The following is a 12,449-nucleotide window of genomic DNA, read 5'->3' as shown; positions in this document are numbered from 1 at the left end:
AATAGAAAAAACTTAATTTACGGATTTTTAAATACATGTTATAGTGGATTTCTAAAGTCAAACTTTGGTACAGTAATAGTTAATCATACTGTANGGGTACAGAAAAAAGTTAATCATACTGTAGTAGGGTACAGAAAATAGGTAATCATACTGTAGTAGGGTACAGAAACAGTTAATTTTGCAACTGGAGATTATATTAAATTTTAGCCTAATGTTAACTCTTCAGATTGAGGTTCGCATGCTGGCTTACTTCTGATGTGTATCTTTAGATAGTATGGTCTGGTTGCTGCTGAATATCACTGTTTCTACAGGGTGTCCCAATAAACATGAGAATTAAAAGACGACTTGAAATTTGTCTTTGATTTCAGATATGATGATAAATGACAAAGACTGTGTCTCAAAATAAAGACCATTCGACTTAAAAGCTTTCGAAAATGTGGTTTGTTTCTTTTGTATCTTTAAAATTGACGGAAATATTAAGCATTTGTAAGATTTCGAAGGTATTTAATAATTTTGAATCTGGACAGATTTCTTAATATCTCTGTAAATTTTCAGGGGGCAAAAATGGTAAACCACATTTTGGAATTCTCAAGACCAGTTGTTTTAATTTGGTTAATACAAAAATTGTGTTAACGCAATAATGCCACGCGGAACAAAGACGATATAGAATACGTTACTTAATTCCTATGTTTATTGGGATACCCTGATTCAGTTTTACTTGAATTGTTGAATTCCTGCTGTTGTTGCAGTGTATTTACATAGATCACATTAATATCCATCTTTTTATGTTAAATGCTAATATAACCTCTGAAAAGCTTCACTGTGGTTAAAAAGTATATTCACATTGGTTGCATGGAAATCTCATTCCTTTAAGTTTACTACGCTTATACCTCTTTGGATAAGATTGCAGAGGGTCCTCTTAAAAAATAAGTTCATCTAAAATATTTATTTCATGATATCTGATTGCTCCTAAAATATCCCAACTATAGATAAATCCTGAATCTAATCTTATTTAGGTGTTTAATTCTGATAATTCCTATATTTTTTCTTGTAGTTGAAATGCGAAAGTCACTTTTATGGCAAATCACAATTGAAAATAATTAGTTTTCAATATTATAATCATTTATATTTTTTTACATTTCTATTTTTATTTTTAGATTTTATTTTTTTTACAATATTCTTTAAATTGTAATATGATATCAGATGTAAACATTTTGACTTTTCTATATTTCTTGTTCTTCATTTTCTTCTTGTTCGTACATCTTTCAATCAAATTTCGGCTAATTTAAAATAAAAAGATTTGTTAAGACATCCTTGCAGTTTTGCTGCAAACTTTAGAACCAAGTGAACCCATTTCTACGTTGCACACATTAGATGTGTCAGCAACTGAATTCAACTTGGTGATTCATCTCCAATCAAACACATAATTCCAAACAAACACATATTTCCAATGTATTTTCTGTCAGGCTGAATTAAATGGGGGGGGGGGGGGATGTCTCCTAGCCACATCTCTAATGTTTCTCTCCATTTTCTATTGGAATAAGACTTGACTTTTTGCTAGACTTGGTTTTAGTGAAGACCGATTTAATCGGTTTTTATGATTTTAGATTTTAAATTTAGTTAAAACTTTTATACCAGAACATTTAAAATCTTGGAAATCATTTTTGTATCAAATTAGTTTAATCTATTAAATTTTAAATATGTTTTACTTTTGTAGTTGGCCATATAGGATTTCTTCATCGTCAGCCTGTGGATGGGTTACTGCTATACATATATACATCCCAGTTCTATTTTGAATCTAGAATCTGTTATATTATGGATCCAATGAACCAGGCAAGAAAAATCCTCACCCAAAAAACTCCTTTGAACTATTAGATAAAATACCTAAAATGATCATCCTAGGGTAGTGGTGGTTAGTTACCAAGCTTTATAATAGGATAGAATAAAATTGAAACGTGTTAATTTACATATAAACATATTTAGCTTTGAAAATAAAGATTAAAAAAAAATTTACAAAAAAATTATTTATGAATACTACATGTATTGCAGGCTGTATTGTGGCAAGGCTGATACACATCCAACATTTCACCTTAGTAATACGATTAAAAAATATTTTCTTTTATAAAACAGGGAGCACTGGCTCCATTACTATGGATCACGCTAGAACTGGTTTTCGTTGACTTGAAAACCGTGAATTTATGTAAAGTTCAAATTTTCTAAATTTTAAATCTAAGGAGTTGACTCCTCAACTATAATTTTCCGAAACCTTATTCTGTTCAACCAATAAGAATTATTGGATCTAACGTTAGACTCAGGGAAAGAACTGGGCGTAACAAAGGCTCGAGTCTTGGCAAGTTCAGACTTTACTTTTAAAATTCTCAGCTCAGTTTTGAAATATAGTCATAACCAGAAAACTCCGAAATAGCAAGACGACTTTGTAGCAATACAATTATGTTTTTTATGTTGTTAGAAAGCAAAAAGTTTTACTAGACACTTATTAAATCTCAAATCAAGTGAATTGGGTCTTTTTATACTTCTGTTTCCCGTGCTTATTGGACTAACTAAAGTCATAATTTGAGTTTTCTGGTTATCACTGTAGTAACAAAATGTTGAGCAAATTAAAAATGAAAAGAAAGATAAGATAAAAATTTCTATTACTAAACAGGAAAATTAAATACAAGAAAAACATTATTAACATATTTAACAAAGTATCAAAAAAAATGTTAGTAATGTTTCTGTTTTAAAGAGTACATTCTGATATTTCAATTACCCGACAATAATTTTTATGAACCAAATATTCCAAACAACTCTATAACAATATCTCATAATAATAATTTCAAACAGTACAACTTGAAGGAAAAAGAATTTATACTATGGCTGAGAATTACAATTCAAAGAGATAATTTTTTTTGTTTTTTTCAGAAAATATTTCTTTTAAATTAGATTTAAAAAGATTCAGAGGAAATCTCATCTTTTTAGAAGTATCTATACAAACTATGACAAAACTTACAATTTAGAGTGATCAAATATTAAATTAAATTGTAAATATCCGTTACAATTTACAACCCTCCATGCATTGGGTGCAGGAAGATCCAAACCGTCTGTGATTCATATTTACTGTTAATTTATTGGTTTTTATAAAAAACTCTTTAAACTTGTTCTTTCCTACTGAAGTAGTGTAATTAAAACTAAAACTTGCATATTCTGAAGTCAGAATTGTGCAAAAATTGCGTTGACTTTGAATCCAGGGCTACAAAAACTATTTGTGCTGGTAAGGTGGCGACACTTTGCTCCACCAGGTCTAAATAGGTCTCTGCAGAGTCAGCTAAAGCATGGATTTCATGTAAACATTAAGGAAACAAAGCTGAAAACAGAATGGGATATCCTTAATCCCGTTCGGTTATTTCATCAGGAGATTAGGAAGAAGAGGAGAACAAGCTTTATTTAATCTGCAGATTAAGAAAAATAGAAGATCAAGCATTGATCTCAATATCCACCATTCTAAAGTTTTCAGCTTTGAAGTCATGAGAATAACAAATGTTAACACAGATCAAAGAAGTAGTACAGATTAGTAAGGACGGTGGAACAACCCTGGATATAAAGTCAAGATTAAATATGGCCAGGTTCAGGCGTGGATATAGGTGGGGGGGGGGGGTGTCAAGGGATCGAATAACCCCCCCTTTCTAGAGACAAAATTAAGCGTTTACTGTAACTGTTTACCAGATACTTTAAGGTGCTTAACAAAACTAATAATTTTCTCAAATCAGCCTATTCTCCGGGGAAGGACCTTCAAATTTTTTGAATGAGTAAATATAACTTATGTGTTGTGTTCCCTCAGAGGGTCATTCATTGCATAATTCATTGATAAATCATGAAAATTTTACTTTTCATCAATCTGATAGATTTGTAGGTTTTTAGTAACATTACAGCGACACCAAAACGAAATCATCGATAATAGGGGTGTGCAATTTTGTGACATTTTACAGAAGGAAAATTGTATTCTACTTGGAATTCTAATTGCCATGTTTTAAAAATACAATTTTTACAAAAATCAGAAATGGTAAAAAGACACTATTTAGAAGGTGACCCAAAAAAGCAGGGATTAGGATTTATTTAGTCCCTTTAATCTTTTGAAATTACTCAAAAATGTGCCTAAGTTTTCAGTCTTTAATACGGTCGTTTGAAGGGACTGAAAAGGAAAAATGAAAGGGGGTATAGAATAAAACCTGAAATCTCAGGCGTTGAACGATACATATAAGACATCTATCCGATGTTCCTGCCTCCAGAAATTGATGTAAAACTGTGTCAAATTTATACGAAAATTCATATATATACATATATATATATATATATACAATTTTGGAAACACCCCCCCTCGTACGCCCCTGTACCCCATTTCATTTTTCCTTAACAGTCCCTTTAGGTTAGTTTTTGTCGTCCGATCCTTTCATTTTGTATAAAACTATGTCGAATAATATTTGAAAATCTTTCTGTTAACTTAAGCTAAATAAGTATTCATTATTATGATTTCTAAGCATTGTTAAGTTGTTCGCTCTCTGCATCTGCAATACAGATTTGAATAGAATAATTAAAATTATTAATTGTTTAAAGTTAACAGATAGGTGTTTTAAAATTATTAACAGTTTTCCGCCAAATGGAAGCATCGAACGCCAAAATGTTACATAAACGACCCCTTCCAAAATTAAAAGCTATATACTAGAAGGACACTTTTTTGAGTAATTTCAAAAGATTGTTTGGGCCTTGAAACGCTAATCCGTTTTTTAGGTCACCCTGCGCAAATGAAAATGAAAATTTTTAACAGATATTTAATACAGGGTGTCCCAATAAACATGGGAATTCAGTGACGAATTCGATATCGTCTTTTTAAGTTCTTGGATTTAGTATAGTTATACCTACTGAGAAAGCTGTAATCTGTATAAGTTTCGTTTGCTGTGTTCACATTTTGTTTTTTCATGTTTTGACTGCATACGGTTGTACTTGTATTTAGTAAAACAAGAAATTGCAGTATACACAGTATAAGTCTTCACTGTTGATCTTGCGGAGCCATTTACCGTTTTCATAAAATAAACTCTAGCAGACATAATAATATTATGGGTTTGAAATTAGGTATTACAATGCTAATTCATAACAAAGGCGATATCCAATTCGTCACTGAATTCCTATGTTTTTTGTTTTCAGCACTAAAAATGCTCACTCTCAATGCTAATTCCTTAAACAAATTTGCGAGAGACTCCAACCCCCTGCACCCCCTCTTTTCAAAGAGCTGCATCCGCCCCAGTATTGAGACATTCTGCAAAATAGCAAAATTACACTGTAAATATTCTCTCAGTGATATAAATAGATATCACGTACTTACAGCTTTTAAGATTTTTGGTTAAAGTTGTGTAAACTGTCACAGAGGGGAATGAACGGAACAGTACTGAAGTTGGAGAAGACTTGATGACACCGCCGCAGAAAGGTTATGGATACTGATGGACAATGTGTAGAAGGAAATTGGAAATTGTAATCATTGTGCAATGTACATGGACCTAAAGAATTGACATGAAGGTCAACATGTACCATTCAAAGTAGAGGGGAGTTTTGTTAGTCATTTTAAAAATTAATCAAAAATGCAGAGAACAATTGATGTACATTTCCCCATTACATTTTCTGCTTAAAGAAATGAAATGCTTATATATATAATTATAAAAAAGTTGCAAATACAATGTAAAATTTTCTCTGGTTAATAAAAATTTCTTTTAAATTCTGTTAAGGGTCAAGAAAATAGTTAATCATAATGTNGGGGGGGGGGGGGGAAGCTCAGCGCTCAAATCCTAACCCTTAAATCAATTTGAAAAGAGTAATGACCTATTTTAACAAAAGAGAGAAAAGTTCAATGACTAAATTCTCAAATATAATAAAACAAATATTTTTACTTTTTATTTCAAATAATCCTTCGTAGCAAAAATAATCATAGCAAGCATCAAAATTTTTCTTAAATATGAACCGCGCCCGGAGGCAACCCGTCGCCCGGCCTCTTAAACCAGAACAGATTAATTTTAAACAAGAACAAACACCAATACTATTTAACTTATTGATACATATGGCATATTGGCCAACCCTTCAGATTGTTTAACAGTTTATTTAAAAAAAAGGATGGTTGGGAGGTTTGAGAAAACAGAGAAAAGTTTAAAATTGACCAAAAAGTATTAAGAGAGATGAGAAATTCTAGTTCGTGAAAACTGAAGGGTTGGTGGTAAACTATATAACTCTGAATATTGATAATGTTTATAAAACGAAGAAACTTTTTCAGATTATTACTATTAAAAAATCCAAGTTTCCTTTAAATTATCTAGCACTTGTATCGTAATTAAATGACAAATAGATTCGCTGATAAACTATTATTAAATCAAACGTGCTTTGAACGTGGGTGAACTGTACTTAAACTTTTTTATTCCGTAAACTAAGCTATGATTAAAATAATGGTTAAATTATTATAAAATTATTACTTATTGGATTTTTATTGAAGGGTTATTTTATTTGTACAGCGCACACCCATATTCCACAATAATAAACTTAAAACTATTACAAATTCTGACACAGTTCAAACTTTACAAATATTTTATTAAAAAAGTTTTTTTTAATTTACCACTAGGTTTTTGAAGAAAATAAAAAAGTTACATAACATGTCGTATACATATGAAGGATTTGTAAACATGAAAAAAGAAACTGGTTTTGAAGAAAATAAAAAAGTTACATAACATGTCGTATACATATGAAGGATTTGTAAACATGATAAAAGAAACTGGTTTTGAGTTTGCTATACATAACAAGGTGATTCCAGTCTTTAGGTTACAATCGCAGGAGAGGCAGTCTTATCATTCTTTGGGCCGAGGTACAATAATCCAATCTAATCCTAGTGCTGAACCCCTGGTAGGTTCTTCACAGTTCAGATTTGGTTCAGTCTCACAATGAGGTCACGTGCATTCGAATGCGTATGCAGTTGAAAGCATGCGTTTAATTCTTCCCAGGATCATGTGGAGTTTGAAAAATCCATTTATCATATTAAAATCTGATGATTCGGAAGAAAAATTTAACAAGAAATATTTACGATGCTTTAAAAATCTGGTTTAATGGCCGAGGTTGGAACAGTTTCTGGAGGGCAGGGGAGCAGGGGGCTCCACCTCCCTCAAGGTTTAGGTTCTCAGGGTAGAGGAGGTTCATGATTACCTCCTCCATTAGGTAGTAGAGGTTGATTGAGAGGTCCAGTAACCATGGCTCGAATCCTCCTCTGAGCAGACTAAGATAAATGCAATTATTACAAAGTTCTTTATAAATAAACTATTGGTAAGCTTATTTTATAAATATTTGAAGATTGTTCATTATGTTAACAAACTTTACATAAATCAACAACAAAAAGCAAAAAATGTTACTAGAAATATGGACGCAAAACGCCATTTAAACCTAATGACCTAAATTCAAGGAGTATGGGATATAAGAGAGAAGGAATCGACCCGGTCCGCCCTACCATATGATTATACATGATTTGCAGACAGTACTCCGATTTTTTACATAAAAAAATACGTTTGTATTGCCAATATATTTGAATCCCAAAAAATGTGTTTGTTTGGCGTTATTCTGCCTACTTTTTTCACTTTTTAATGTATACAATAACCTACTCTGAATACATATACGCGGTATTTGTACATCAGACAAATATTTCGTATTCAAATGGAGTACCGTCTGCAAAGCATGTATAATCATATGGTAGGGCGGGCCGGGTCGATTCCTTCTCCCTTATATTCCATACTCCTTGCCTATATTCCTCTAAGATTCGAGATTAAACCAAATGAATAGTGTTTGCTCTAACCTGAGTTGCGTAGAAGGATCCGATGATATGAACGCTGGTTTCCTCTCCAGTTGATGTCCCCTAATCAAACATTTCATAAATAAAACATCATTTTCAAATTCTTTAAAGGACTGCGGACGTAGGTTATCAAGGCTAGTGAATCATTCTTCAATTCAATCCAATGAAATATTTTAATGTCTCATTGAAGCATGCATAGAAAGTTCCAATTTTTACAAAACTATTAAATATAAGAATGAATAATTTATATGTTGAAGGCTTCGATAACAACGTAAAAACCGAAATGATAAATATGTATGAAATGAGTTATAATCGTTAAAATCAATGTCGCCTTTTTTACATAATTTAATAATTTACAGAGCTAGATGTATTTTTTTAAACTGGAATTAGAAATAACAAAATAAAAATAAGAAAATGGTTAATAACAACCCCTTCTTGAGTATTACTGATCATCGGATCCTAATTCCGGAAAAACACGAGTAGCTTAGTGTTATTAATTATAAATAATTATAAGATTTATTTCTGAACCTGTTCTGGTAGTTTAATAATAGCTCCAGTCAGTCTCTGCATCTCTCGGACATTTTGTCCTCCTTTACCAATAATTCGTCCAACCTAGACAATAGACATAATTATTAGTGACGGATCCATTCCAGATTAATATGGATCCTGGATCCATTATGGAACAATGAACCAGGATCCAGCTCATAATCCCCCCCCCCGCTTATTAGAGATGTTTGCCCGGATCCCTGCATACATATTTATATACTTATAATTTAGAAATATTTCCGATAAGCTTCTCCTCCCCCCCCCTTCCGATTTACATCTTGAAACTTGAAGGTGTGGGGGGGAGGGACTTTATTTAGAATTTAATTTTTCTGAAAATACCTGCGCTGAAGGAACCATGATTTCCACTGTAAGCTTGACATCCTCTACTCCGGAGCAGAACCCTTCATCTCTCAGCTTCTCGAAGATTAGATACTGAGCCTTCCACTGGGATTCAGGATTCCCAACTACAATAACCTTCCTCCGGGTGTCCTCGGCACCTGGAGCTCCCTGTCCCTCTTGGAGAGGGGGGAGAGGACCAGACTCCTCATCTGCCGGAGATATTTTCACGGTAGATCCAGAAAATTTTATGATATTTCGAATATGACTCCCTTTAGTTCCTGAAAACAAAAATTCTTTAATTTTAAAAGTTTAGATTCAATATTCAACAGGTTCTATAAACGGTGCAAGTTTAAGTTTTGAACTTATTTGAATAACACTATAACTAAAAGTATATTATATCATAAAAAACCAGGGGAGTATATTATTACTAGAAGTTGAAATGTCCCCACCCCCCCGGCATTATTGTCTTGAATTTCCTTCCCCGAAGGAAACCTTTTTTCGACTTTTAATCACTAAACTAGCTGTTATTTCCACTAAATAAAGTATTTAACCTTATTTTAAGTAATTAAGCATTGATAACTTAACTTAATTTTAATCTTTAATTTACAGTCATTTTGTCATTCTTGACACATTTTACACCCCGGGCTAGGGGTGTTAAGTCACAACCAAATCATCAGGTTTTTTAACAGTTTGACGAAGCCCGCGAAAAGTACAAAATAAGTTTGCTGCGACGGGGGGCGGGAGGGTGCAGCGCAGCGCCCCCTTGCGGCGAAAATTTTTTGTATGTTGGTTGCAAATGTACAATGGAGTGTTTTGGTACCCTAAAAAGGACAAAAACCAGGTCCCCTGAAAGATTATTTTGAAATTCTTAAAGCTTTTTAAATGGGGGCAAAATTTGATTTTGAAGAAAAAAATACGATACTTTTCCTGTGTGAGCCGAAAATAGCAGATAACAAATAATGACAATTAAAAAAAAGTTTGAAAAATCATGTTTGACACTTAGCTGTCTATAACTCCAGGCAATTAATACCTGCGCTACAATAACGGTTCTTAAAGATTCTTAGAATTCTCTTCCATTAGAACTTAGAATACAATTGGGAAATATAGGAAACGTTTCTAAATTTTCTAATTTCTCTTCCCCATAGGCAATCGGGGAAACTTTTAAATATTTTTTCAGGGGAAATCATGATTTTTTTCTTCCTTTAAGCAACTAGGGAAAGTATAATGTTTTATGTTTCTTATACTGTTAATATATTTTTTCCTTTCCTCCTCCCCTTTTTCTTTTTCTTCCACTTTTTTTTCTCGCTTTTTCCTTGAATTTTCTTCCCTGTGCTGAATTCTACCCCCCCCCGCCCTGAGGGGGGGGGGTTAGAAGTATATACTCCCCGGTAAAAAAACGATGTTGATACCTATGACAGCACCAACCGCAGCATTTGGTATGTAGAGGTAGCAGGTTTCAGGCGGTATCTGGGGAGGGTTAGGAGGACGGGAGTTAACTCCATGAGGTCCACTAGCTCCAGAGAACCCGGAACCTCTGTATTGTTGCTGGTTTCCCAATCCAACAGTAGACATCATAGCTGCGGGGTGGAGTCCTGGGAACATCATAGATTGCGGAGTCATAGCTTGCAGATCCGTCTCATATGCAACACGTAGCTTACTGGAAACCTGCACAGCGGAAAATAAAATAGACAAAGAACTATTTCTGTTTTTGAGCTAAAAATTATGATTGTTATTCAGAGCCAGCGCGCATTTCGTAGAATAAAACGCCATTTCACTGAGGAATTACAATAAAACCATAAAATATTACAAAATCCTCAGCGCATTTTCTTAATTTGAAGAAAGGAACGGAGAGACAATTATTTCCCATATAGTTTTCTAAATACTGCTCTCATACTGTATTTCAGAGCAATAATTACAAACCATAGTTTAAATAATCGATATTAATAATAATAATGATTGTGATAATGGTCGGCGATGGACCCTTCTGTACAATCAATCACCAGATTCCTTATGGTCCTGTTGGTACCAATAGTATAACTATAAAGTTAATTATATTTATGTACAACTACTTTACAGGGAAGTTAAGGAAATTTTACTTTATCAAGAGTTCCAAACACCAAAATTGGTTAAGTAAAATTTTTAAATTCCCGAAAATTTGAAAAAGTAGTACCACACAATTTTATCGTCTATCCGAGATAAAAATGAGAGATTTAAAAAAAAAAACTTTATACTTAATTGTCTCAAAGGTCGAAAAGTAACTAAACGTTGGGGGAATCATGGGTCGGTAATGTTGGCCAAAAGGCGGTAAAACAATTTATTCACCTCTGCTTCAGCTTTAGAAATGCTGGGTATAGTTCCTCTGATACTAATCACACGTTCTTGGTTAAAGGAGGAAACGTCAGATATTGAACTCACTGTAATTTTTGTACTAGTGTCCTGAAACAAGAAAAGTGTCATTTTCACGTTTCCAATAATCACAGAATTGCGGATTTTTTAAATGCTAAATTACTTGCCTCCATTATTTTCTTTATCGTTGCGCCCTGTTTTCCTATGATTCTTCCGATAAGATTATTGTGCGCCAAAACCTTGAGACAAATCTCCTGCTCCTTCCCAACACTCTTCGCCTCCTCCTCCATCACCTCCAGGATCCGTTTACACGCAGCACTGCAGTTCTCAGGCTGACCGTACACGGTGATAGCTTTTTCCAGCTGTCCAAGTTGACCGGTGGCGGGCTCCATTTTCCTACGACTAAAAGTTAGCATCCTGAACGTGATATTTAAATAAAATTAGGAAAACTCTGGAAAGATCTCTTCTAGGAATACTTTAAGCATTTAAACAATTTGTTTTCCTTTACGCAAAATAAATGTTGTAAAGTTCATATAAAAAATAAAAATATACTTTTATCAATATGCTGCACTGTCCAAAAATATAAATCTTAAATAGTAATTCTATTCTTCTCACTCCTATTTATCCATAAAAGTGCATATGAGCCGACAATTTGTAATTAAAAAAATTGATCAGAAATTCTTGGTAGAAAATAATTCCATGATAATATTTAACCCTTTGTTAATAAAAAACCAGACTTATAAATGATTTAATATTATCTGACCTGTGAACATCAACCCTTGCTCTGGTTTCTTGAGTAATGGTTCTGATTGTTGCTCCTCCCCGTCCTATAATAGCTCCAACCATATCACTGGATACAAGTATACGAAGAGGAAAGTCTACACCCCTAGCAGGGCGACCGCGCCCCTTCCCCCCCTCCCCCTGGCTCCCATCGTGTCCAACGTCTGGGGAGGAACTACTCTGACCAGGTTCGCGCTCCATTCTGAAAATAAAACGGTAAAATTTTCTCATTTGTTCGTTTTGAACATTTTCATTTTCTTACCTTAACTCTCTGTAAGTCTGTATTTACAATATGTAGATCAGGTACTGCATTTATCACAAAGAATTTCCTAAAATAGAAAAAAAATTAAGAAAGAGATTAAATCATTCTATCCGCGGTCTCAATATATTAGCAAGACCGTTTGTTAAACTAACCAGGGTAATTCAATCCTTATTGGTTCATGCCTCATTCTGTTCGAGGATTTTGCAAAAACTTGCCAAGGATATTTTGCGGCCTGCAAATTTGTGCAAAAAGTCGGGTTGTGGTTTCTCGCACCGGGCAAAAACTGGACTATATTAACAGCCCTTCTCC

General features: G+C 33.5%; 1 protein-coding gene across 6 annotated transcripts in view; it reads right to left on the bottom strand.

Annotated features, from left to right (window-relative positions):
- Positions 1-5,925: 5,925 nt before the first annotated feature.
- LOC111706078 (insulin-like growth factor 2 mRNA-binding protein 2) overlaps positions 5,926-12,449 on the bottom strand; it is a 13,740-nt gene continuing 7,216 nt past the window's right edge. For 2 of the 6 annotated variants that reach the window (XM_023478838.1, XM_023478837.1), the window contains 9 exons: positions 12,141-12,207; positions 11,862-12,080; positions 11,266-11,500; positions 11,075-11,188; positions 10,162-10,417; positions 8,753-9,030; positions 8,396-8,479; positions 7,871-7,930; positions 5,926-7,300 (listed from right to left, as the gene is read on the bottom strand). In XM_023478838.1, coding sequence (XP_023334606.1) covers positions 7,205-7,300; positions 7,871-7,930; positions 8,396-8,479; positions 8,753-9,030; positions 10,162-10,417; positions 11,075-11,188; positions 11,266-11,500; positions 11,862-12,079 — 1,341 coding nt within the window. In that variant the 5' untranslated portion in view covers position 12,080; positions 12,141-12,207 and the 3' untranslated portion in view covers positions 5,926-7,204. The remainder of the gene's footprint in view (positions 7,301-7,870; positions 7,931-8,395; positions 8,480-8,752; positions 9,031-10,161; positions 10,418-11,074; positions 11,189-11,265; positions 11,501-11,861; positions 12,081-12,140; positions 12,208-12,449) is intronic. The other 4 variants (XR_002766135.1, XR_002766133.1, XR_002766134.1 and 1 more) reach the window with 4 other exon arrangements.

This window comes from Eurytemora carolleeae, unplaced genomic scaffold (assembly GCF_000591075.1).
Source record: "Eurytemora carolleeae unplaced genomic scaffold, Eaff_2.0 scaffold705, whole genome shotgun sequence".
NCBI lineage: Eukaryota > Metazoa > Arthropoda > Copepoda > Calanoida > Temoridae > Eurytemora > Eurytemora carolleeae.
This window is presented reverse-complemented; position numbering and strand designations above follow the sequence as displayed.